General features: G+C 52.7%; 1 protein-coding gene and 2 long non-coding RNA genes across 4 annotated transcripts; 2 read left to right on the top strand and 1 right to left on the bottom strand.

Moving 5' to 3' along the window:
- The first annotated feature begins 2276 nt into the window (after positions 1–2276).
- Positions 2277–10285, top strand: LOC106025058 (uncharacterized). Of its 2 annotated transcripts, none has more exons than XR_001198644.3 (4): positions 2277–2419; positions 8958–9066; positions 9211–9332; positions 9894–10285. It is a non-coding gene; the product is annotated as an uncharacterized LOC106025058 (long non-coding RNA). The 2 variants fall into 2 exon arrangements; XR_001198645.3 differs by having other exon boundaries at positions 9767–10285.
- On the top strand, positions 2426–3385 carry LOC134478733 (uncharacterized). The gene is made up of 2 exons (XR_010051536.1): positions 2426–2746; positions 2849–3385. It is a non-coding gene; the product is annotated as an uncharacterized LOC134478733 (long non-coding RNA).
- Positions 10286–23690: 13405 nt separating the features above from the next.
- Eif1b (eukaryotic translation initiation factor 1B) lies at positions 23691–25892 on the bottom strand. Its single transcript, XM_003476996.5, has 4 exons — positions 25642–25892; positions 25122–25285; positions 24392–24493; positions 23691–24079 (listed from the first exon to the last, which is right to left on the bottom strand). The coding sequence occupies exons 1-4, from the start codon at positions 25670–25672 to the stop codon at positions 24035–24037; spliced, it is 342 nt and encodes a 113-aa protein (XP_003477044.1). The 5' UTR covers positions 25673–25892; the 3' UTR covers positions 23691–24034.
- Positions 25893–26685: the final 793 nt, after the last annotated feature.

The following is a 26685-nucleotide window of genomic DNA, read 5'->3' as shown; positions in this document are numbered from 1 at the left end:
GCCAAACTCGTATTGGGGAAGCTAGTCATGACCAGCTCCTCCAGGAGAACCAATAGCTCAAACAGCAACACTTAGACCCACAACGCCAGCTCTTCTTCTCCACGTCTCTATTTATGCTGGTAGCTTTCCTCAGGTGGCCCATCTACACTCAGCACCATGCTGATTTAATTCAGCTGGTGTTAAGATAACTGCATTTTTAATCTGTAATGTCCTGTTATGGTTTGTATGTAGATGTCCAGCAAATTCACGGATCATAGGAGGATTTTGGGAGGTGAACGGATCATAAGAGTGTGGTGCTGGGTCACGAGTGTGGTAGTAGATTGGCCCACTGGTGGGTTCACGATGGTCACTATGGCTGGGCCTGGATAGCAAATGTTCCTCCCTCCCTCCTTGAGCACATCCTGCCTCCTGCTGCCCTGCCCTGCTGTTCCTCCTCTCCTATACCCTCTGCTGGCCACTCTGCCTTGGAGCCAGCTGATTATGGACTGAACCTCTACAAACTGAGCTAAATAACCCTCTCCTCCTCTGATTTGTGAGTGTTGAATATTTTGTTCTGGCAATGAGAAGTAACTAACATATCAAATCTAAAGCACAAACCCCAGGTCCTATGGGGATGCTGACTTCAGTGCCCTGCAGGTTTCCACTGTGGGATTGGGAGGCAGCAGCCGGGTGAATCAGTTACGTTTAGATTTGGCACAGAAATGAAATCAGTGCTTCAGTGAGCTTTCTGTTTGTTTAGTAGCCTCTACTGTTCAATCACACTGGCTATTTGGAGACAAACTCCTTTGGGCACAGGGCTGGGGGTGGGAAGACAGACGCATGTGGGGGACATTGCCAGGTGCCAAGTGGGGCAGGAAGCCGGGGTCCCTCCTTCTCTGTTTCTTCCTGCTGCTCCAAGGACCCCAGTGTCTCGTGGGCTTCTTCTTCTTATATCCTGAGGGTGTATGACACATGGCACAGTTGATGGCTACACACAAGACTCACCACCCAATCTCTGCTCTGTCCCCTCTCTGTAGAAGGTGACAAGAGTGACCCTGAGGTCCCAGCATCATGGCTGGGTGAGAAGCACTGTTGTGCATTACAAAGCAGCTGTGACGGTTTGGCTCGCAGTAGACTCCTGAAAACATAGACCGTGGGACTCATGGGGCAGTGCAGGGCTCTATGAGATTTTCCTGCAAATATTTGAGACTTGAGAAACTTTTATTAGCTTTAAAATATAAAAGGAAAACTTCAAAACAAAATTGAAAGTTTGTGGGTGTTTTGTTCTGTTCTGAAGTAGGGCCTCTGTATGGCTGAAGCCTGAATTCACAACCCTCCTGCCTCAGCCACTGACTGCTAGGATTTCAGGCTTGCACCAGCACGCCTGGCTTTGAAGTTGATAGATGTTAAATATGCTTCATGGTAAAGACTTTCCTGCTCACGCACATCCTGCGAATTTTCTATGCCCCTCAAGTGAGGCAGAGCGGGTGGCTAGCACTGGCCCTTGGGTATGACCGGAAGTGGTCTTCGTCACCAGGAAGAAAGAGCTGAGGAGTCAGTGTGTGAGGCTCCAGTTTCTTCTTTTGAGGCTCAGGGGTCGGAAGGCCCCACGCTCTCCTTGGTTCTGGGTGGTATGCCGCAGAGCACCTCCAAAACCTTGATGAATCAGAAGGGACTGGGGTTTGGGGCAGGAGGCCAGCAGGACGGACGGGAGCATCTAACCCAACACGCTGGCCAGCAGCACTGGCTGAGCCCGACCCTCCCTCGGGCATCGTGAAGGTGCCCAAGGCCTGGTTGGTCTTGGTTTGTTTCCTGGTGTGTACCAAGGTCTGGAATAGCACCCGATGAGGTAGAAGGTGCAAGTCAGGGTCGAGACACATGTGGCTCTGGAGATGAGCATGTGTGCAGCTTCCATGGGACCGTCCTTGCACAGCTCAGCGGGGCTTGGGAGGGCTGGATGAAGGCTCCGGCCCTCGGCAAGACTGGACTCCAGGCTCAGGTCACTGAAGTCCACCTGGTGATTCACAGGGGCCAGGCCCAGAGCTGGGTGAGCACATGGAGCCCCCACACCTGCTCAGCTTCTCTCGCACTCCGCACACCGAGGACCCAGCACCTGCCTCCCTCCCAGCCATGAGTGCCTCTGTGCTATCAGAAGATGGCCTGTGCCTACAATTCCATTTCCAGTTCTAATGGCGAGGGCTTCAGTTGTCTTCAAAGACAGAAACTTCCAGCTCGAGAGCCGTCACAGCAAGATGACATCGGTAATTACACTGACAGCTGCACAGCTTAGCATGAACTCAGCCCTAAAAATAAACCAGCCCGTGCAAGGGGCAGCAGAGGTGGCAGGCAGAGGCGCTGGGGAAGCTGACAGCCATCGACTCTTCTCTTGGAGTTGGTTTTTGCCTGGAAACTGCGAGGTGGCCTTCTTTTCTCATGCAAGGTAAGGAGGTAACAGGCCAAGAGAAGTGCTTGCAGCTTGAGACACCAGTGAGAAGAGGGCCCTGCGCAGTTTCACATTTACTAGCTGTCAGTTTAGCTGGGAATTTCTGGGTGGAGCCGGGCAGTGCAGTGCACATTTGTGGTGTTGGAGGGGTGATCGCTGTTTCCAGCTCTTTATTGTTGCTTGGTGCCTGGAGCCATGACCTCCTTTCCTGGTTACTCATGAGATACTATCTTAAGGAGTCACTGTAAGCTACTGCCGCCTGCTGCTGGACACAGGCGGTCACTTCTACTCCAAGCCCCTTGGATTTGGTCCCCACGGCTGAGGGTGAGGTTTTCATCTTCTATGTCTGCCCCTGGCTCATCTGCTTCACTGCTAATGATTGGGTACACTTTTTTTTAATGACAAATAACAATGCTTTGTGTGCAGAAACTGACCTTTCTGTGTCCACTTGTCTACGAGGGACCTCCAGGCGGATCCCTCCTGTTGCAGTGCTGCATGGGTGTGGGATCTCATTCCTCTGGCTCTGCCAGCACTGCTGCAAGTGCTCTGCTACCAGGCCCTGCTGTGGGTGCCCCTCCGTGGGGCCCTGGGCAGCAACAGTGAGGCAGTGAGAGAATGTACCCAGCTACTCTGCCGGGTGATCAGCTGGCACGGGGCTGGAGCTGAGTGGCAGGACAGCATGGATGCCCATGAGCTGCCCCCCTGTGATCTCCACTTCCCCCACCTTTTCCACCTTCTGACGAGGATGCCCCATCCCCAGCCCCTGCCTCCTGGTCCTACCCTGGCGGGATCTGCACCCAACATCTCTGCCCACCCAGGGGTTCTATGGCAGGTGTGGCAGAAGCTGAGTCTCCTCGAGCGGACCCAGGTGCTTTAGTTTTTTCTTATTTAAACAGAAAAGCTTCTGTGACGTTCTCCTGGAACTGTTTTGGAATGAATTAAAATTTTTATCTTTTTACTATTGTTGTTTAAACTTTCTTTCTCAGCTTACTTATTTCTTCTGCAAAATCACCCCGCATAGCTCCTAGTGGCTGTTTCCTGCCAGCATTTCACTATGCATGGTTGGCTTGTGGTCCCTGAGGAAGGTCCCTGGTTATTAGCTGGGTTCGAAAAACCTAAGGTTTGTTTTATTTTGTTTGTACCAGAGGCCCAATTCATGACCTCACACTATGCCATCTGTTGCTGAGTCGGGGTGATGGGGCTTGACTTGGGGTCAAATCAAGTATCTGGTGTTTTATGGAAAAGCCTGGTTCAAATGCCCTGGGAGGGCAGTGCAGCCTCAGTGGCCCAGGGGCCTCCACGAAGGTCTCCAGGAAACCGCCTGGGCCAGAAGCTTGGTTCACAGGAACTAGGAGCTGCTTGGTGGTAACCAGGACCTTTGCTCAGGGCTGAGTGATTAACCTTAAATATGAGCCATCGATCTGAGAAGTGCAGCGGGAGTAGAGCAAAAGCAACAGCAGGAACAAAAGAAACCAGCAGGGAAACACTCGGAGAAGTAGGTGTGGGCGGTTGCTTCCTGAGCGGAGCTTGGCAGCTTGGAGATATTAACAGGAAGCAGCAGGAAATCACAGCCAATTAAAGAGCTTCTGCTTGGCAGAGGAAACTATTACCAGAGTGAGAGATGCTACAGAATGGGAGAGAGTCCCTTCGGACACAGAGCACTAATGTCAGAACAGGTCAAGAACTCCAAAAGAGCAAATAATCCAATCAGAATAGGCACATAAACACAGCAGCATCCCAGAAGACACGCAAATGGTCGACAATGACACAATGAGATGTCCAAGGTCTCCAGCTACCAGAGAGATGCAAACCGGAATCACACTGAGCTTCCGCCTAGCCCCAGGCAGAAGGCACTGAGCAGATGCCAAGGGCGAGGGCCGGGAGGAGCACTGGAAACCAGTTGCTGCTGGACCCAGGGCCCCTCTCTGGCACACACTGAATGAAACAGAGCTGGTACCCACAGGGATCCTGCATGCCATGCAGATTGTGACATGATTCACAATGGCCACATGAAGGGCCAGGGGCAGCACCCTCCGCAGAAGCATGGATGCAGAGAATGTGATGTGATGTAATATTATTCAGCGTGAAGAAGGACATGATCATATCATTTGCAGAAAAGTGGACTGCAGCTGGAGAGTGTCACGTGCAGCTGAATGAACTAGATTCAGAAAATTAAATATAGCATTTTCTAGAATGTGTGGAATCTAGGGGAAAAATGACATGAAAGGAGGCTGAGACAAGACAAAGGGACCAGGAAGGGTATAGGGGATAACAGGGAAGGAAAAACACTGAAAACAGCAATGGGGGAAAAAGGAACAAAGAGACTCAGAAAATAAAAACAAAGCTACTCACAGAAGAAAAGATAATAACAAACCAAAAACAAAACCCCACTACCACAAAGCTTCACAGACACCTGGAGATGGATGCATCCAAACGCAGGAGGGCTGGGAATGCAGCTCAGTGGCATAGCACCTGCCTGGCAAGTACAAGGCCCTGAGTTTGATTCCTGGTACCAAAAATAAAAAAAGACAAGTAAGTGCCGGATGCAGTTAGAGCAGGGAGGAAGAATGGGTCTGCGCTGTCTCAGCCAAATTACAAGGGAATAACACTGTGAGATGGGGAGCCTGCTAAGAAAATCCCTCTGGGAAGGGTGGGATCCAAGAAGTCCCAGAAGCAGAGCCAGAAAAACAGAGAGAAGAAATGCCCAAAGGGGTTGAACAAGAAAATTCCCAGAACTGGAGCAGAGGAAGGATCCACTTGGAAGTGCTAACTCGAGTGCAGACACAGCCCAGGCACTTGGCTGAGAACTTTCCATCCACCGATGGGGAGAAGGTGAGAGAGAGAGGGCGGGAGGGAGAGCACATCCTTCGAGAGGATGGAAATCAGATCTGCATCAGACTCCCTAATAATAACTCCGACGCTGGGCATGGTGGTGCACACTTGTAATTTCAGCTCGCTCGAAAGCTGAGGAAGGACGATCTCAAATTCAAATCCAGTCTGGGCAATGTAGCTCCTTGGAGAGAGCCTCTTTCAAAATAAGACATTCTTTTTAAAAAGGACCACAGATGTAGCTGATTGCCAAGACTCCGGGTTCAATCCCCAGTACCACACACATGCACACGCGCGCGCGCGCGCGCACACACACACACACACACACACACACACACATCACGACTTGTAGAAGATGGTGAAATGCTGCTTATCAACTCTCCTATCAGCAACTAGGCAAATTCTTCACACTGATACCCTCATTTAAGACTCACAACAAATTTGCAATCTTCTATGATTCTATTCCTATTTGAACAAACTGAGAAAAACAAGATGAAGTAATTTGCTAAAGGTCAGTTTTGAAAGCAAAATTATAGATACCTTGATGACATGGTAAGATATTTTACCTGACATCAGGACAAGAGAGTACAGAGACAGCAGAAAAGGACAAAGAGGAGAAAATTTTATCAAAATTGCTGCATTTAAGGTGTGAAGGGGTGGCCAGCTGGGAGGGGCCCCTGGACATTGTTAGTTTGGCTTCACCCCATGCCACAACCTTGATGGGAAAGCTGTGGACTAAGGAAGCACGTCTGATACTTTGCATCATGAGGATGTGAGGCACATAACAAATGCTTCTGCATTTTTTTGGAGGCAGGATATTGCTCTGTAGTTCAGACTGGATTTGAATGCACTATAGCCCTTGAGTTTGCAGAAATCCTACTGTCTCAGCCTCACGGTGCTGGGAGTATAGGTACGTAGTACCACGCCTGGCTATTTTTTAATTTTATTGTCCATGTTTGGAGTATGTAGTGATTGGTGGGCGTCTTCATGGGGAGATGGCATACATACATACATGTCTTCATTCTTTTTGTCCCCCACTCAACTCCCCCATTTCCTGGTCCCCTTCCTATCTTCAAAAGACCCATCTCCCTGTTTCCTGTGATTCATGTGTAATTTGGCTCTTTAATTTATTTATATTTTGGGTGTCCTAGTTACTTTTTGCTCTTATCATTGAGACAAAATACCTGATGCCCTGAGCTGGCACACCTCCAGCAGCAGCAGGAGCCTCTGACCAGGGAGGAGAAGTAGGTAAAGGGTCAGGGGAAACGGGCAACTCAGAGACCTTCAGGTGCCACCTGCGCGTAGGTGGGGCGCCTTTATCCTCTGATTGCCTGGTCCTGCACGGTAGAAAGCACTTCAGGTTTCCACACTGAAGCGCACAGTGCAGAGGTGACCTCTGCTCTGCCCCTCCTGCCTAGCTTCTCTCTGCCAAGACCACCAGCACTTTTTCTTGTGCATTGTTCCAAAGATAATTTGCTTATGCTGCTGTTGTTAAATATTAGTGTTCCTCTAATATTAAGAGGCAGATGCAGAGAGAAACTGCTGAGACACAGGTCTCATGGCCTAACACAGTTGATTTATTCTCAGCCTGGTGACAGAACTGACAGGAAATTGATAGAATCTCACAGCATCTTGAAACTGGAGGAAAACTCACCTCGTCACTTCAATAAGAACTTTTCGGGGAAAAGTCATGTCATCAAATTAAAAATCAGTAAATTTGCAATTGCTCTGCCCTCCTTTTCTGTCTCAGAAGCACGGGCCCCATATTCTACTGTTCCTGGGTTTGCAGCCACTTTTGGAAGACGAGGTGCCCAGATCCATTGCTGCTCCTCTAATCCACATAGACCCTCAGTTCCTCTGCTCGTTGACCTCAGGCTGATTGAAGGCCCTGGGAAGGACCAGGTGCTGTTCCGGGCAGCCTGACGTTCACTGGCCACACTCAGTGTCGCTGGTGGCTCTGGTAAACCTGCTTCTCAGTGCTCTGAGGGGCCTTCCCAGGCGCGGTGGCCACCTGGGTGAGCAGAGCAGCCTGGGTGAGGGAAGCAGGAGCGCATTATCTCCCAGCTGCCAGCTCTGCACTGAGACCCCATGGCCACCTGTCGTCTGCAGCTTCCACACCCAAGCAGCTCCAGGTCTTCCGTGGAAACTGGCCATGCATTCAATAATTCAAATATAGAATTTATCATGTGCTGGTCACATGTCACCACTGGACTTTGCTTGGAGCTGTGAGGCGGGGAGGCAGACTGTCCTCTTCCAAGGTTCCCAGCACAGCACTGTTCTGGCATCTACATGTGACAGCGGGCATGGGCATTGCCAAGCAGGAAGGTACCTGACCAGGCCTCTTCAGGGTTTTCACTGGGGCTCTTTCGTGGGTCTGCATGGCTGAACTCAGGCCCCAGGCTGAGCCCACAGGATCCAAACCCCACCCTAAATCTCATGCTTGGTCTTCGACCAGCCAGTCACACCTTGAGACCCACACAAAGACATCCTGTCAAGTGCAAGATGGATTCTTTTCCAGACACCAAAGGGGAGGCAGGTTTTCTCTGTGGGCACGGGAAATCCCCTAAGACAAGATCCTACACACTCAGCCACAGGTGTGTGGCACCATACACAGGTGTGTCACCTGCAGACAGTCTGTCCCAGCAAAGTTTTACAACAAGTTAGCTCTTTGCAGAGTATAAAACAAATTTGAAATGTAGTCACGTACTGTAATGTTTTGCAAACAAGAATGAGGAATCTCTTTATGAACAACATTTTGCTGAAGGGAAGAACCAGCATTTACTACCACTGTGTGAAAAACACAGGCTTGAAAATCTGCCCAAGTTCCCAGGGCAGCTCCGGAAGAATAACTGAGGCCTGGGAGAGGCTCTTCATCTGTGCCTTCTAGGTCCTGAATTTTGAAGAGTGAAACATATTACCCACTAATGAATAAATTAACTTAGAATTCCAGATAATGATAATGAAAAAGCTCTGCTTTAGGGGATCTGTGCCATGGCTAATTCTTCCTTCTCTTCCTGTCGACTGCCTGTTCTGGAAGCTTTCCACCCACCATGAAGTTCAGAAACTCCCCCTTACTGGCGTTTTTCTTTTGTTCTAAGAATTGAACGCAGGACTTTCTGCTGGCCAGGAAGTGCCATGCCACTGAGGTATATCCCCACCCTCCTTACTATTTTTTAGGAGCTGCTTTATAAAAATTAATATAGCAATGGGTATTGAGTTTTATCAAACAGTTTTCAGTATCTGCCAAGCAAGGGATGTATTTTCTCCTCCTTAATTTGTTAATGCACCCAATTACAGTATTGGGTGTCTCAAGATGGCACCACCCATCCATCTCAGGAACAAATCTGCGACACATTATTCTTTCAATTGGCTGCAGGACTCAGGCTGCCGGGGTTTTAGGAGGATATGTTTCCCTCTGTGCCCCAAGGAGAAAAGGCCCTCTCTTGCTTCTGGTCGACTCCTTTGGTGTCAGGTGGACGCCAAGCTCAGAGGACTTGGGGCGGCGTCAATGTTGTCCAGCCTGATGGATGCATTCTGAAGCACAAAACGCCTCCAGTCCTCTTCCTCATTGATCCAGGGGTTCCCTGCCAGGGCGATCGCTTACTGCACTTTCTTTTCTGATTGGCTTTATCTGTTTATTGCTGTAGAAAATTATCTGTTTTTTTAAGATTTTGAAATTGACTTTAATTTTTGTAATTATTTTTAGGTGTGGAGGATTGACCCCAGGTCCTCGGGCTGCGAGGCAGGGTCTCAACATCCCTGCTGAGCCATTTTATTATATATGCAGCTCTTCCCTGTGCTTGCCTGTATCTCCTGTAAGTTTCGGGTGGTCTGGTCTTCCCAGGAAGCTGCCTCCTGCAGCACATCTCAGCGCCCTCTGCTGGGCGTGCAGATGCTCCTTGCTGGGCGCATCCCTCCTCACCCCTCGCTTCCGTTGTTTCTCTCTTCATCCCTGTGAGGGCTCAGGAAACTGCCCTGGGCCAGAGTCGTGGAGCCCAAGCCATCCTGGGCTGGAGCCGTAGTTCTGATGCTGGAAGGTGATCCCAGCAGGACCTGCCATGGCCGTGAGGAGCTGGCAACGGTGAGTTTTATTCTTTTGACTCAGGGAGTTTCGCTCAGAGCAGGTCCACCGGAGACACCTAAGTGGGCCTGGGTGGGGACCGCATCGTGATGCTCAGAGTGGGGGAAATGGCCCAGGAAGGTCGTGCAGGTGGACATCCAGAGACACCCAGGAGCCGGCGAGCTATCTGGGGGTGCCCCTATGTGTGTCCCTGGGAGGAGGGGTTCCCATCGTGGAGGTTCAGGTCCTTTCCCTTCATTGTGGTGAGGTTACGCTGATGGATAGTAGCAGTGTGTTGTTTATACAGTAAACTGTGTGCATATACACTTGTGTGCATGTGTGTGCACACAGCTGCATGTCATGCACTTGTGTGTGATGTGCACACCTCCCCTCTGGCCCTGACTCCCCTGCGATGCTCGCTGACACCAGCTCCCTGGGCCTCGTTCGTCATCCAGGCCCAGTCTCCCTGCTGCTGGGCACTCGCTGCCGTGAGTTCTCAAGGGCAGAGTCCCTGGAGAATGCAGCAAGCAGAGGCAGCAACTTCCTCATGACCTCACATCTCTTTCCATCACTGCAAAGTAGATCTGGAGTTTCCAGCTCCCGCTTGCATGGTCACAGGCTTCAGCATGGATGACAGATGGCACTGCCACTCTTAGGAAGCAAAGGTTTCCCACAGACCCGAGATCCCCACCTGTCCCCGTCGTGCATGGCACTCGGCTTGGCTCCCTTGATGTCTGGGACGCACCTGGACCTCACTGAGAAAGCACAGCTTAGAACTCGGCTTCAGGTCACTGTTATTATCTGGCCTACAGTGATCACTGTGGGCGTGACCTGGAAGGGTCTGTCTCTCTCTTCCCTTGATCTTTCTCTGCCTCCTGCCTACCCTGACCGAGGCTGTTTCTACTCCTTGGAGCCAGCCAACTATGGACCAAAATCTGTACAAACTGTGAGCCAAATAAACCTTCCCTCTTTAACTTGTGGTGTCATGTACTGTGTCTTAGCGACAAGAAAGTAGCTTTTATTTCCCTCTTGAGATAGGCTGCTATATAAATCAGGCTGGTGTTGAACTATGTAGCCTGGGCAATCTTCCTGCCTCAGCCTTTTGGGTGCTGGAAAGGAAGGGAAGAGAACCCAAAATATAAAACCCTAGATGTGTTTAAGAAATCATAGCAAGAGATGACAAATGGGCTTGAGTCAAATTAAAAACAGTTGCACAGTAAAGGAAACAACCAACAGAATGCAGAGACAGTAGGCAGCTGTAAGGGAATCTGGCGACTTTTCTGACAGAAGTTGATTTTCAGGATGTTCACAGAACTCAAAAATTGCTCAAAAGAATGAGCAGTCCAACCAAAAAAATGGGCAAATGAACTCAACAGACACTTCTCAAAGCATAAACAAATGGCCAATAATTATATAAAACATATAAAATTATATAAAAACATAATTATATAAAAATAATTATATAAAAATTATGTTAATTAACATCTTCATTCAGCAGAAAAATGTAATCAGAACTAGAGTGAGATTCCATCTCACCCTAGTCATGATGGACTAATCCCAAAACACAAAAAATAATGAATTCTGGCAAAGATGAGGGGAAAAGGAACATTTTTGCCCTGCTGGTGGAGAGATTAGTACAACCACTGTGGAAATCAGTGCTGAGGGTTCAAAAATCGAAACAGAACCACACAGGATCCCCGCAGATACCTCAGAGACCCCTCAGGCACAAGTTACAGTGTGCTCAGGTGGGTGAATGAGAAAATGTGGAACAGGCACACAGCAGCGTGTTAGCCACAGAGAAGCATGGACTTGGTGTGGATTAGATACTCATGGCTCTGAAGACCTGGGCTGCTGTCGGTTTATGGAGGCTTCCGGACGAGTTGCTGTTAGGTGGGGTGTAGTCAGCAGTTTCAAGGAGAACAATTACATACCGGACACAGAATTTATAGTACTATGTATAATGATCACCCAAGGGGTCAAATACAAGAAGTGCAAGAAACCTATCCACAACACTAAAGACCTAGAACATCCAGCGAAAGGCTGGGTCCCATGGCAGTAACCTGCATGAGTTCAGCTGAAGACCTCGAGCCCAGGACAATGCCTCATGCAGGTCTATTTCACCGACCTGTGCTGGGAAGCCCAACAGTCATCAGTGGAAGCTAGAAGGTCTGTGCCAGTAGGGTGAAGGATCTTTGCCAGGAGGCTAAGGGTTCTGTATTGGAGCTAGGAAGTGATGCTCAAAATAAGGACCAAGGTTCCCCTGAAAAGTACCAGAACTGCTCTGATGATGACAAACAGCTGAGTTCATATTAGGATACCAGCATGACGACCTTTTCCTGGAGACTGAGCAGCACACATCTTCCCCTCCGGAGCCAGGAAGCGATGCTCAGGGTAAGGACCAGAGCTCCCCCAAAGAGAACTGCAGCCACTCCACTCTCAGCAATAAGATCCTAGCTCCTTCAACGATAACAGCAGAGTTCACATCAGGGGAGCCAGCCATGACAAGCTCCTCCAGGAGCACCAACGGCTCCAACAACTACATTTAGGAACACCCACAGCACTCCTCCTCCTCACCAAGTCTCCTTTTTATGCTGGCAGCAGCCCTCAGCTGGGCATCCACACTCAGCACTATGCCGCTTCAGTTCAGCTGGTGTTTAAGTTGACCACCAGTTACCAGGCCACTACAGGTGGGGTCACTGGGCCATGGCCAGAGGGTGCATCTCCCTGGCAGCTCTTCCCTGATCCACTTCCTGTCCAGCATGCCCTGAGAAGCACTCCTCCGCTGGCTCTCTGCCCTGAAGTCCCGTCTGGGACCAGCTGACCAGGGGCCGAATAAACTCCACCTTCCTGAAGTCACAGGTGCCTCTACAGAGCCTCAGCAACAAGAAGGTAACTGGGAAGAAGCCAAAAAAACCAATGAAACTAGAAGATCATTAAGCAATATTAAGGAAATTAAGCCAGACCCAGAGAGGCAAGAACCTCATGATTTCTCTAATATGTGGAATCTAAAAAGATGACATGAAAGTGGAGGGACGATCAACAGAGAAGGGGGAGTGGGGTAGGGCTAGGGGTGGATGATACAGGACAGTGAAACCAAAGGAGAAGGGAGGAAGGGAAGGAGGGAGAGAGAGAGCAAAGGGGTGGGTGAGACAGTTCACCCAAGGTCACAGAGCTACGAAATGATTAAGCTGGCCAGTGAGGACAACCATAGCAGAAATGGACAGGAAAATTTACAACTTAATATTCTGTATCTGTGTGAGAACTGGTGCATTATCATAACTGAATCATTTTAAATGGAACAATAAATTGTAGCACTTAAGAAAAAAACTAAAACCTTGCCAGGCTTGGTAGTACAAGCCTGCAATCTCAGCACTGCAAGAAGCTGAGGCAGGAGGATTGTCGGAAGTTTGAAGCGAGCTCGCACAACTTAGTGAGTTCAAGGCCAGCCTGAACTACATAACCCTGACTCAGACAACCAAAAAACCCCAAAATGAAACAAAACCCAGTCAAGCAGGCCAGTGGCTTGGCCAGAAGATGCTTCTATTCCTAAGCATCAGGAAGGAACTCAATCCCTGCAGGGGTCCTGGGAAGAAACAAGGATGGGCAGTGGCCTGGATGTCACCTGTACACGTTGGGTGCAGTGGGGACAGTGGTGCCCCCAGTGGGCTTTGGCTTCTTTCCTTCCTGTGAAATTCCATGGGCAGCTCCCACTCGGGGACAGAAGACAGTGGCAGCCTGGAGGGACAGCATGGGCAGTACGGGTGGGTGGGGCTGGGCTTCCCTTCGGGCACATGAAAGCGTCTGGAACTGGTCAGACTGGTGGTTACGCTGTACTGTAAACACAGTAAATCCACAGAACTCCTCACTTCAAATGGTGAATTTTGTGATCTGTGAATTTTACAACCACAAATGCCGGGGGAGGGGACCGGGAGAGGAGAAGAGAGAGGGAAGAGGGTATCCCAGACCTTTTCCCAGGGTAGCCCTGTGCCCTGCAGCTGCACCACTGCCCGGCTCCCCCAGGAATGGTGGGCAGAGGCTCCAGGTGAGATGTGGTCCATCTTGAGCCTCCTGGGCCTGAGCAGGGCTGCTGGGCTCCGGGAGCCGCTGATGACACGGGAATTGAACTCAGGGCCTCGGGCTTGCCAGGCAGGTGCTGTGTTGCTGAGTAAATCCCCAGTCATTCCTTCTTCTGAGCTCAACACCAACATCAGCTGCCAGACAATGCCATGGCGGTGACCATCAGAGGGGAAGAAGCCGATGTGGTACTGCCAAGGCTGGTGACGAAGACGCTGCAGCTCGCCAGCTCTCCTTCATGGACATGGAGCCCCATCAACCCTGCTGCACTGGGAAACCCTGTGCTCTAAAGCCTTCGGAGGTCAGACTGTCACCGGTCACTGTGCCTCTCCCAGGGCATCCCTGGGACACACTCAACAGCTTTTCACTGCTGCGGCAGGGTACACGGGAGGTCCGCTCAGAGGAGGGAGGGTGGAGCCAGCCCCCAGCTCAGAGCTGTCCATCCATGGCTCTTGGGCCCTACTGCTTCAGGCCATGGCAGAGAAGAGCAGCCCCTGGCAGCCAGGAAGGAGGAACTGTGAGCTCACAGAGCCCAGGCCGGGCTCAAGCTCCTGCCCGAGACCCTCTCCTCCCAGCGGCCACCGAATTACCACCTTGTCTCACAGAGGCCTTTCTACATGACTTACACTGGGCTGCAGGCCTTGGCCTTCAACTGATCCTCCGCTCTCCAGTGTGGCCATCCTGCCTTCTGCCTCCTGACTCTACAGGCAGCCATGGGGCCTTCCCACTTCAGACCCTGTGAGTCTACCTAATCAGTCCTTGTGGAATCACACACGTATTTTCTATCAATCTGTTCCTCTAGCAAACCCTGATTAATCCAGGCAGCCACAAAAGTCTGGCTGGGTTCCATGGAGCAGGGAGGCCCCTCTCCTTGTCGGACAAGTTGCTGTTACACTGTAGGGGGTATCCACAGTCAGGGTGTGGGTGCAGGCCTCCTGGGGAAATGTGGTGTAACCGGAATGCGTCATACTTTAGAAGAATATCTCGTGGCCTCAGAAAATGTCCCCTGAGAGGCTATGAGTGAAACAGTGGGATTACAAAACAGTATGGACAGTGTAATCCCAGTTCGGAGGAGAAAATACTAACAGCAGCTTTCTCTGGGTTGTGAGGTCATCTTTATTTTCTTCCTTCTTGGTTTCTGTGTTTTATCATTTCTAAAATAAACATGTGTTAATTTTATAATCAGATATAAAAATAAAGTAAAATACCAAGAAAATGCTGCCTTAAAAGGAGGAGCACCAGCCTGAGGCTGGGTGACCCCAAGTCTTCAGGTTCTCAGGCTGAACCTGCAGCTCGGCAAGATGCCTGGGAGGCAGAGCTGAGGCTGGGATCTGGGTGCCAGCACATCTGAAACATGGTCCCCAGGTCTGATAAGAGAGGAGGACGTGAGTCAGACAAGCAGAGGGCAGAAGCAGGTGGGTTAGGACGCAGGAGGTCGGGTGGCCACCTGTGGGTCCCAGGACACTCAAAGAACCAGGAGAGGAGGAAGCCAGGGTTACTGTCTACTGTTGGTCCTCCATGCAGCCTGGGCACCAGGTGCCACCCTGTGCACCTGCGTCTGGCTCCTGGGAAGGAAGCCCAGGGCTGGGGTGCCAGGTGCCTGTGGGCAGGGCCCTGGCAGCGTCTGCCGACCTTGTCCCTCCCCTTAGCTGGCACCACAGTGACACCTGTGACTGATGGGCTCTGGTTCTCCCCACTCACCTGATGCCTCCCCATAGCCTGGGAGAGGCCTCGAGCAGCTGCAAACCCTGGTGACCTGAGAGGGTGGGAGGCGGGAGCTATGTAGTTGTTGGTTCCTCTGTGGGGTTCCTGGCTTCTGTGGGCCTCCTGCGGCTCCCTGGGAGGTACAGGTCAAATGGCCTGGGAGTCCTTTTCACCTTGGCAATTCCCCAGTGTCCTCTGCAGGGTGCTGGCCTGAGTCTGGATCCCTGTGCACCCCCCCGCAGCACATGGCCACAGGGACCTGGCTCAGTGCTGGGGAGCTGAGTGATGAGGGGGCAATGCCCTGGGTAGAGGCCCGGGTAGCCTTCACCCGGCTCCCAGGTCTGAGGGCCTGCATCCCTGTACTCGAGGCTGAGGTGCAGGCTCCAGCAGTGGCCCCAGGAACCTCCCAGCCGGGCACCATGAATGCCACTCCCTGGCCCATGTGCCCGGGGACTGACGACACGGGACTGACTAAGCACCTGACACCTGGGTTCAGCCCACCGCTGCTCCCTCCCAACCCTGGGGATGCCCGGCTCGGGAAGGGCTGCTGGGCAGCTCTGTGCGTCTTAAAGAGGGCCTTTTTCTCTTTCCAGGAGTGCACACAGCCTGGGGCGAGCAACCTCTGCTCCTCAGACTCTGAAACGCACTCAAAGGCACACACACAGCAGCCAGGAGGACTGGCAGCTCCTGGGCAGGCCGCTATCGCCACCCACTGTCCACTTTTGGTACTGCACCCGCCGTTTCTTAGGTCCTGGAGGTAGGAAACCTAAACACCCCGCAGGTGATGCTCAGCTTGTCTGGCCGCACAGAAACGCCGGACAGAACCGCAGTGAGAGGAAATTCTGTTTCCAGTCAGCACTCGGTGTCTCCACATATACTTTCAAACTTTCCACAAACCGTGAAAAGGAGCGAGTTTTAGTCTTGTGGGTTGAGTGGAGTGGGCCCTTGGGTGACGGGAACCCCTGGGTGGCCCTCAGAGTACAGCACCCAGTGATGCACAGTGGAGCGGTGTGCAGCCTTCCAGCCCAGAGCAGCTCGGACCCCCGGGCAAAGGCAGGAAGACAGAGCAGTCAGGGCAGATGCCAGGGAGCTGAGTGGGAACGGAGGGACAGATGGATGCACAGGTAGGACAGCCGGTGATGGGCGCTTTTGGGACCAAACACCCAGGAGCTGTGGGAGGGGGCACCGATGAAAAGGGGTGAGAGGAGTGGGGAGCAGGCAGTGGCCCCTCTACAGGCGGGACCGCAAGGAGAGCAGCTCTGGCCCTGATGGGCTGTTTGGGGTATCTGAGTTCCTGGGGTTTGGGGCCAGTGGGGGGGGGTGGACAGGGGCCTGGTCTCCTGCCAGGAGGTGGGGTGTGGACTACACAAAGCTCTTAGAAAAAGGGTCGTGGCACCCACAGCCCCTGTGGCCGAGGGTGCTCAAACCAGCAGTGCAGGTGAGACTGGGCTCGGTGTCCTGGCTTTTGGCATGTGCAGACCTGGGGTCAGGGGCATGGGTGACCCTGTCTCTTGATGTTTCTGCTTCTCAACTCCTGTCCTGCAGCTGCCTGCTGCTCCTTGGTCCTCACTGGCGCCTCCTTGCTGCTTACATTCTTCTCCAGCTCCGGGTTTCCACACCCTCCTTTTGGTCCCTGTGAGACTCACAGGACCCTTGCCTTTGCTGCACCTCAGGGACTCCATGGATGTCGTCACTATTGGTACAGCAACAGGATGCATCAAACTGTCCAGATAGCGCAATGGCAAGAAAAGCAAGCAAAACAATTTTTTTTCAAAATGAACAGTTTAGATATCATTTTGAGTCAGGATCTTGCTGTGTAGGCCACTTGGGCCTCAAAGTTGTAATCCCCCGCATCAGCCTCTGGAGTGCTGGGTAAGAACATATATTATCACGCCCGCTGTTTGTAGATTTTTAAGCTCTTTTTCTCACTAGTAGGACACAAGCCAGTCGCTGTGTGATTCTGCAAATGTACAGCAGACGCAGGTACCAAGCAGTGAGTTGATAGATGATGATCTTTGGTCACAGGAAATGTCCTGTGATGCATCATGGGGTGGTTGCACAACTTTGTGAACAAACAAAAGTGCATTGAGCTGGATGAGTGTAGAGAGGGGACACGCTGAGGTCCAGGATGGTGTTCAGAGCTGGGGATAGCAGGCGAGGTAGAGGGAGCAGGGGCTGTGTGCAGACCTGGGAGCCAGTGAGGGCACTTCCCACTTGGATTTCATGATGAGGCCCAGGCCTCTGTGAGGTGATGGAGCCGGGGCCAGCAGGCAGGACTTGGGTGCACCAGTCTGAGGAGGGGAGCAGAAAAAGGGAGGCCTCATAGGTTCTGTGCATGGAAACGGGAGACCGGATTCTGTGGAGATGGGGCAGTAAATCCAAGATGATGACGATGTGGATGGTGGTACAGTCCACTGAGACACAGATTTAGGGGTGCAGGAGAGGTCAATGTCTTTGCCAAAGTCAAGCAGAGGTTGAAATCTCTGTTCCATGTCCAATGGATTCCTTGCTTCCTTCCCTTAGTAGAACGCAAAGGTAGGCGATGCTAGAGAATGTGCCTGCCTTCCCAGAACAGCCAGGGCTCAGGGCCAGGGCTCAGACAAGGCGAGGGCGGAGGGCACAGTGCCTGCCTGGGGAGACTGGAAGGGGCGAGGAGGGTCAGTGTCTCAGGATGGATGAGGCTGCACACCACACTGGGACAAGGTATAGGGGGAGCAGGGAGGACAGCGTCTTCCTGCCGCTGTCTTCACATGGGGGCACTGGATGCCAGGCAAGCGCAGAGCTGGGTACAGACAGATCACCAAGGAAGGCATCATGACAGCCATGGAACTGTGATAGGAACTCCCGGGTGGACCTGGCCCGGTGCTATAAGCAGCAGGGCCAACGAACACCTGTGGTTATAAAGCAGGGTTCACTGGACTGGTTGAGGTGTGGGAGGAGGCAGATCCCCCAGTCTCCCCAGGGCTGAGAGATGGGGACCCAACCACTCCTCCGTCCAATGGCTGGGAGCCCGAAAATACAGGACTTCCAGGGCACTGAAGTGGCCAGGGCTTGCAACCCTCACGTTCCCTGGAGAGTCGCCAGTGTGAATCAGTGCTGAAGATGCTGGGGTCTGAGGGTCACACAGCACTGACCGAGTGAGCGGGTGCCGCCTAATGGCTCCCCTGAGGCAGGTGGCCAGGAGCAGAGCTGAGGGTCCCTGGAAACCCTCATGGATATGCAGATGTATCTACTGGTCTCCTGGGGTCTCTCCATCCAGTCACACAACAGTACTGGCGTGGCCTGGCCACAAGCCTGCCCTGGTCAGCCTGACACCTGAATGCATCTCCCTGAGCCACACCCATTCTCCAGGTGGACAACAAGCAGGCTGGACAAGCCTCTGCCCACAGGATGGCAGTGTCCTATGGACAAGGATTGGGTTCTTCCTGTGATCATAAACCGAGGGCCACCAGGCCCCTCCAGCTTTCCTACAGCCGGCCGCCTGGGTCCACCCCTCAGCCCACACAGCCAGACCAACTGTGGTTCCTCTTTCCACCCCACGCGGTGGTGTTAAACCCAGAACCTCCACTTAGCGGGTCCAGGTGGATGTTCCTCCCTCCATCCCTCCACCCTGGAGGTCCACTCTCAGGCCTGCTTCCCAGACCTCTGCTTGTAGGAACTAGGAAATCGAAGTTCCCTGGAATGTGGCCTGCTGAGTCTGGTTTTAAGTCTAGAGCCTTAAGTGGATGTGAGGTTAGTGTCACTGGGCTTGGCTTGGGACTGGGGCTGTCACTGTCTGCACAGCCATGCTGGATCCCAGAGAAATAAACACAGGCAGAGCACTGAACTGCACCTGATAGCCAGTCTCTGGGTGAGGATTTGGGTTGGTTTTCAGCACCTTCAGCCCTACAGCGAATGGAGAAGAGATTCTCCTTCGAATGCATTGAGAAGCCGGAGCTGGGAGTCTGAATCTTGGAGCTGCTGATTTTCTTTTTTACTTTGTCCAGAGGTCCAGCAGCATCACCATACCCCTCTCTCTCTCTCTCTCTCGGCAGTGTCCACCAGTTTTGTGTAGTCCCCAAGTCCACTGTGTCCCAAGGGTTGTGAGTTAGGAGCTCACAGGCACCAAAGCTGTTTGTCCTTAGGCAGCCCTAAGCTTAGGCAGCCGTGGGTGCTTAGGGCTCTGTGTCATTGGAGTCGGCAGCGTCCCAGCTCATCGAGTTAGCCAGCCAGTCAGGAAATCCATCCGTGCAGACCTCTTTGTTTGCAACCACTCTGGGTACCAAATCCTGCCTGGTCGGCGTGCTGACTGATTATGTGGAGATTTAATAGCTTGCAGGATCAGAGGCAGAGCAGCCGCCCGAAAGCCTGAAGGCCTGGGAATTCACAGGCAGAACACAAGAAACTGAAGACAGAGCCCGTCTGAGCCTGGAAGGCCAGCAGCTCTGGAAGAAGTCAGACCCTGCTGTCCTGAGCAGTGCAGCGACAGCAGCTGAATCCCACCCAGCCCAATGCAGCCGGAGCACGCCAGGGCACATGCTTCCTCCTTGCTCTAGTCTGTCCACCCTCCATCACAGCCTCAGGCACAGCCACACGCCAAGTGGAACTCCACTCAGCCCTGCGGCAGCCTCACCCAGCTGAGCCTCCCGAGTGCTGGGTTTACAGGTGTGAGCCACCACGGACTGCATTTCCCCTCTGGTTCTGGGGCTGAACCCAGGACCTTCACACTGAGCTAGGCCCCCCACACCCCTGAACCTGCCATCTTTTCCCTCACTGAATCACTAACTTTGATCCTCCTGCCTCAGCCTTCTAGGGTGCCAAGATTTCAGTGGAATAGCACCATGAATTGTGTGGCGATCACGGGCTGAGGGGATCCGGCAACTTCTCCTCCAGACCAGAGCCTGCAGATGACCCTCAGGTCAGTGACAGTGGACCCGTCAGCGCTCTCACTGACCCAACGGCTGCTGGTCACACGAGCCCAGGTTCCCACCACTGCTCTGACCAATGCTTCTGGGACTCAATGAGGCAGATTAGGACGTGGGGCAATGGCCAGGGAAGGAAGCGGGCCTGTTTATTAAAACCCCCAGCAGGACACTTCCTGGACCCCATCTCTCCTAGCATGGCCCAGACCCACTCAATGCTGAGGGGAGGTGCAGAATGCCCAGTGCCCACCGAGCTCCTGGAGGCTGTGCTCTCCGCAGGGCAGCTGCCCCAGGCTGGAAGCTGCATTTCTTTCCCTACTCACTCCACCACACCTGCCTGCGAAGCTGTTCTTTACTTACCTTTAATTAATGCAAAACCTTGCTACCGTCTGTGCTTGTCTTGACCAAGTCTTTGTTCAGGACTGAAATAGGCTAGAAACCCGTAAGAGAGACATGTTGGCTCATGGGCTTCAGACAGAGGGAAGTGCAGGCCCTGCACAATGGCAGTGGGTGTGGAAACGCCTGTGTATCCCACAAACAACGCCTGGCAGCATTGGTAGTTGTCTGGCTCAAGCACAGCTCTGGAGGCCACCACAGAAGTCTGTTACTTTAAAGTAAGTTCCTTGTGACACCACCATGTAGACAGTGACCTCACAGATCCAAGGGCAGGTCCCTGGAAATGGTCCTGCTCTCAAGGAAGCAAGGTGTACCTGGCATGTGTGGGTTGCAGTCTCAAGAGATTGGCCAGCCCAGTGGTAGGAAACACCCAACGCGTGGCCAGAGCACATCTGTGAACAACCTAACATTCATGCTGGCCGCGGTGGTGCATGCCTGTAACCCCAGCACTGGGTAACCCCAGCACCAGTGAGGCTGAAGCAGGAGGATCCCTGTGAGTTTGAGGCCAGCCTGAATTACACATTGAGACCCTGCCACAAAAACACAGACCAAGCAACCAACCAATCAACCAGACTTTTAAGTCACTTGGCTGCCCTGCCAGGGCCTTGATGCTTGAAGTGGCCACAAGGGGGTAGCAAAGGACCATGCACTGTCCCCCACAGCTGCTCTTCCTTGCCTTTCCCTGCTTCTCTCCCTGGCATCCCTGCACCTTTGTCCAGATGTTGGGCTGAGATTTTCCAAGTGTGGACTCATTGGTGGCCCCTACGCTCTGAGCAGGAGCAAACACTGGCCAGAGAGGATGTTTCCTCCATCCTTCCCGGACAGGGCCTCCCACACTGTGGCTGTCGCACCCCGGTGGCTCTGGGCCCTGAAACAGGAAAGGGACCCACTTTCCTCTGGATCACTGATGGCAAGGCTTTCTGGAATTCTTCCAGCACTGCATGAAGCTGGGGTCACTGGCTTCACTGTAGAGGAATTGGACTTTGGCAGGGCTTGGGCCTAGGACATTTGCACTGAGCTACGTCCTCACTTCTGTTTTTTTTGGTCTTTTTCCTTTTTATCGGTACCGGGGATTGAACTGACGACTGCCTGCTTGCAGGCAGGCGCTTATGCCGCTAAGCTAAACCTCCAGTCCCACTTCTCTTTAGTTTTGAAACAAGTTCTTGCTAAATTGCTAAACCCTCCTGCCTTGGCCTCCCAGAGTACACCAACCCTGCTGGCTAGGATTCTGCCTTTGAGTGTTAAAACTTGGGCCTGGCCTTGAGCATGTAGGCTGTGGGGTCTGCACTGGTTTGAGATGCCGGCCTGGGAATCAGCATTGTGTCTGGGGGTGGGTACAGAGCTGTAGACTAGGCAGGTCCTGCTTCCGGGGGTTCAGCATCAGATCAAGGCCAGCCCAGCTGTGCGCTCGGGTGCTGAGCCTGGGCTGGGCGTTGGAGCACCAGAGGACAACCTAGTACCTGTTCCTTTTCCTGGAGGAAGGAAGCATCCCCACAGCTCCCACAACTATCACTCGGCAGGTAGAAGTGCTGGCTGCAGTGACCGGGCTGCCTGAGGCTCCCAATTCTGGAGAAGCACCGTGTCCTGCTCATCAGGGCTCAGTCATCTGCGCAGAGGGCCCCACCAGCTGTTCCTAAGCTGTCCCTACCACACGGCAACTTGAGTCCTGCTAGTACGCAGGTGGTGCTGGTTCCTTGACCCCTGCTGCTCTGGCTGCCATCAGGGATGGGACAGAGCTATAGAGGCAGTGCCATGCACCTCCAAGGGGTTATGGTCAGCTCCTGGTCCTGGCTCTTGGCCTCTGTGGGCCCCAGCCTCTGGGGGCAGAGATGGAAGGCAGAGGAAGCTTTCACCTGGGCTGTGCCTCATCAAGGTCGGGATGTCCTAACAGATTTGCTAAGATCTGCAAGTCCAGAAGCTCAGGGAGAGACTCACCCTCTGCTCAGCATTTTCTACTTTGATGTGCCCTGAAGCATCAACCACTAAAGAGCTTACAGGCTGCAATCTTCCCACGCAGGAAGGATGGGGACCGGCTGGCAGCCACTTACTTCTGCTATCCTTGTCAACAGCAATTTCCCTGCTGGGTTACTCGGTGTCTGTCTCTCGCTGCTGCTGAGGCAGTGACAGCATCAGCTCTGCCTGGGCTCTGAGGAAGCTGGTCAGTCTTCCCGGCGAGGGTGACGGTGCTGGGTCCATGCCAGGAGGAGACCTGGGTACCCGCAGGTGTGAGGTGCTTCTCCAGCTGCCTGCCCTCCAGGGATCACCAGGGTTGTTCTGCACTGAGGACTGGGGTTGCCTCACAGGATCCAGATCTGAGCAGCATCTGGGACCATGGAACTCCGGGGGCAGTGTGCAAAGAGTGTACTCTGCTCACTAACACCTTCAGGACAAGGGGCCCTGTCAGGCACCAGCACGTGCCCAGCAGAGGTCCTCACATAGCAAGCAGTATCTGAACAGGGATGTCTCAGGCATTCCCACTCCACAGCACTCAACAACAGGTGGGAGTGTTAAGGACCACCAGACCGCTCCCAATACAGAAGTAGGACAGCTCAGTCAACCACGAAACACTCGTATCAGGGGTGGGACTCCCAAACCCAAATACTACTCTGGGTCAAACTAAAATCTTCCAAAGTCTGGCGTGGTGGCATGGCTCTGTAATCCCAATACTTGGGAGGCTGAGGCAGGATTATTTCAACTTCAAGGCCAGTCTACACTATACAGGAAGACCCTGTCTCAGAAAAACCAAAGGAAAAACTACAATCTTCCAGGAGTGAGTTCGACACCGCATCCGGGGGCTCTCACCTCCCCAAGTCTTTCCTCAGGGCAGGACTGGGTAACAATATAATAGAACCGATCGCTGAGCTCCTCCAGGAGGTGAACATGGACAGATCATTAAGCCAGGGGCATGCTTTGCTGGGCACAGACAGCATCTCCAGCCTGATCCTTAGGCTGCCGGGTTCTGGCTCTGGGTATGTCTTAAAGATGCAGCTCATACCCACGCAATCACCTGCTGCTCACCCAGAAGCTGAGACTTTCAATTTGTACATCACTTTCTGATGCATCCTGTGGTGACTTTAAGTTGGCCTGCACAGAGTACTCTGGCTCTGGCTGAGTTTATGTTCCTGCTTGTTTTCTTATTAAGGAATCAGTAAATGAGAAACACACTACATTTAACAAAAGTTTCCTGGCATTTCTGGGTGTGACAGCAACTGAAGCTCATCAGAAAGTACAGAATGACAGGTCCAAGTACAAAACACAAAACATGTGTACCTTATTTGCTTAGATTTGGGAGCATAACAGCTCATAAAAGAATTCAGGTTTTTTTATTGTTAAGCTGCAACATACAAGGTTTAATACAACAAAAAACATGTACTTAACTGAAAATAAACAATAAACACTCAAAACAAAATATTTTCCATTGGAAACATGTTAGGATGAATAAGGGGCTTCATTACCATCTGACTGCAATTTTCTTATGTGTCTCCAGCCTACACGTCCCATGTTTCTTGTCATGCCGATGGGAATGGAAGTTTGAATGACTGAATAAACAAAAAGTCTGTTCACTGCAGAGAATCATTTCACAAGGCAGCCAAGCTGGGTTTAGAGAACAAAATCATTCAAGAAATTCTGCATGTGCTTAGGTTCCTTTCAGAACCCATGAACCTTAAGCTGTTCCTCCTTGACAATGCCAACCTGTAAAACAAGAAAGCACCCTGAGATATCGTGCAGATCTCTGAGAAGCACTGACCAGTCGCCAGAACACTCAGCTGGCACAACACTGGGCTCAGTCTGCCAGCACCAACCCCGCCCCCTTCTAGGCCAACACAGCCGCAGACACTGCTCACACTCTAGATGAGGTCCCACTGCCTATAAGATGGCATCCAGTCTGTATTTACTCAAACATTTACTTTACTCACATGATTTCTATAAAGTATGAAACAATGCAACCTGTGTTTAATTGTAGAAGCAATTTCAAGATTTCACTTAAGGTACCCAGCCACTCACCTCCAAGAGAAACTGGCAAATGTTCTTCCTTTGGTCACCTTGAAGCTGAATAACCTCACCGTACTCGGGATGTTCAATCACAGTACCATTACAGGCAAATTTCTAGACAAAGGATGTTTATAAACATAACTCAGAGAATACAATGATTATGTTATTTCACTGTGAGAATAAAATGACTGTTTAGTATGCTTATTATCTTTTTTTTCCCTCTGGGTTATGACCTCACACTTGCCTGGCAGGTGCTTACACTACTGAGCTAAATCCCCAGCTCCGTTTATAATCTTTAATAAACAGAATGTCTCCTAAGAGCCCCAACCCTCCCAAATTAATTTGTAAATGCCTGAGCAGGGTACATAAAGAAAACTTTTTTATGTGCCCCGATCACGCATTTATGAGGAATGCATTTATGAGGACTGTCAAGAATTAAATGCTTTACTTCACTTGGAAGCCACACGGAACTGAAGATGAGTGATACCCTGCACCAACAGTCAGGCCTCTGGGTGCTAATCGCAGAAGTGAAAACACCTCTGTGAGTCCCACCGTGTTTCTCCACACTGACACACCGCAGTTTCACTCATGCATCCCGTCTCTCCCGGCTTCAGGACTGGGATGGAACCAGGTCCTCTGCCCCTGCCTTAATTTTAGGTCTGAGAGAGGGGCGGTCTTGCTGAGCTGCCCTTCCGCCCCGTTTTCCAGACCGCTGCCTGGCGCCGCCTGAGCCTCTCTCTACCTTCTTGAACGCCTTCACGAGCTTCTTCTTGTCATAGTCATCCGCGATGCCCTGGACCGTGGTGAGCGTCTTTCTGCCGTTGCGCTGCTGGATCCTTATATGGATGTAATCCTCAGTCCCTGCCGGGAGTAAGTCGTCACCCTTAGTGGCATCAGCGAAGGGGTCTGCAGAGGGAACAAAACGCCCGGAGCTGAGCTGAGCGACTCGGGGACCATGGCCCAGGTGCAGGGACGCAGCAACCCCATTCTGTCGCCACAGCCACAATGTGCGTCATCCGGAGTGCACGGTGACACGGGACTCGGACACGCGACCGCTCGCGGCGGTGTCACCGCGCCCTGCGGGAGACAGAAACAAATGAGAACCGCGCGCGCCGGCGGGGGCGCGTAGGGTTCGGCGGAGGCGGCCGGGAGCCCGCACCCCTCCAAGCCTCGATCGCCCGCGTCCTTGTCCTTCTGAGCCCGGCCGCGTCCCAGGGCCGGCCGGGGTCGCGGCGCCATCTTCCCGGCGGGCGGGCGCTCACCGAAGGATTGGAGGTTCTGGATAGTGGACATGCGACACTAGTGTGAGGCCGGTGGGGACGAATTCCTGCGGGGCCCGCCCGGACGTGCGATAGGAGGCTGCGGCGGCGAGAGGACGGGAGGAAGAGGAGGAAGGAGGCGGCTGCGGGCCGGGCGGCGGGCGACGAGCAGCGGGCGGCCGAGGGAGGAAGCGGCGGCAGGGCGAGGAGGACGCGACGGAAGGCGGTGCTGCGGCTGCTCGCCCAAGATGGCCGCCGTCGCTTAAGTACCCGGTGCAGTGTCACGTGATGCACGCTGCGCCCGCCGGGAGGCCCCGCCCTGAACCCCGCCCCGCCGCAGCCTTTGGCCCCGCCCTCGCTGCGTCCGGGTGCGCCCTGCAGGCTGGCTGTGGACACAGGATGAGTCTAGTGAGTCCTCGTGATGCTGTCCACAGCCACCGGGTCGCAGCGGTCTCCGCTCTCAACACACCTGCGGGGCAGGGGCAAAGTGACAGAGGCAGGACGCGGGGACAGGCTTTAGACAAAGGGTGCGAGCGCTGGACTCGGGGTGGAACGGGGCAGGGTGGACAATGTGGGACAGATGCTGGTCACAGAGACAGGCACTGGCCATGCAGGACGGGCCTTGGAGATGGGGTGGGCACGGGACGCGGGAGTAGGGCAGGAGGTGGACACGGGACAGGGGTGGACGTGGGGTAGAGGCTGGACACGGGGACAGAGATTGAACGGAGATAGAGGATGCAGGATGCCTATCGCGAGGTGAGGCCACTGTGCCTTCTGTCCACACAGCCGAGGAGGCCAGGATGGGAGGTTCATAGAGATGGCCTAGGATGGAGAAATCCTTCACCTCTGCTGCAGTCTCGTAAGGCCTGTGGGCCCTCTCAGAATAAGTACAAAAAATAGCCTGACAAACACGAGGTCATGAGTTTGATCCCTGGTACCAAACAAAACAAAAAACAAAATAAAACAAAGGATTAAGTACAAGAAGTAAAACCCATAGAACTACAAAGGAAACTATATCGAAATTAAAAACGACATATGGGGAGCTGT

Source organism: Cavia porcellus, unplaced genomic scaffold (genome assembly GCF_034190915.1).
Source record: "Cavia porcellus strain 051 isolate PalLab524CR breed Dunkin Hartley unplaced genomic scaffold, mCavPor4.1 scaffold_14, whole genome shotgun sequence".
Lineage (NCBI taxonomy): Eukaryota > Metazoa > Chordata > Mammalia > Rodentia > Caviidae > Cavia > Cavia porcellus.
The sequence above is the reverse complement of the archived record's forward strand: the minus strand, read 5'-3'. Positions and strand labels throughout refer to the sequence as shown.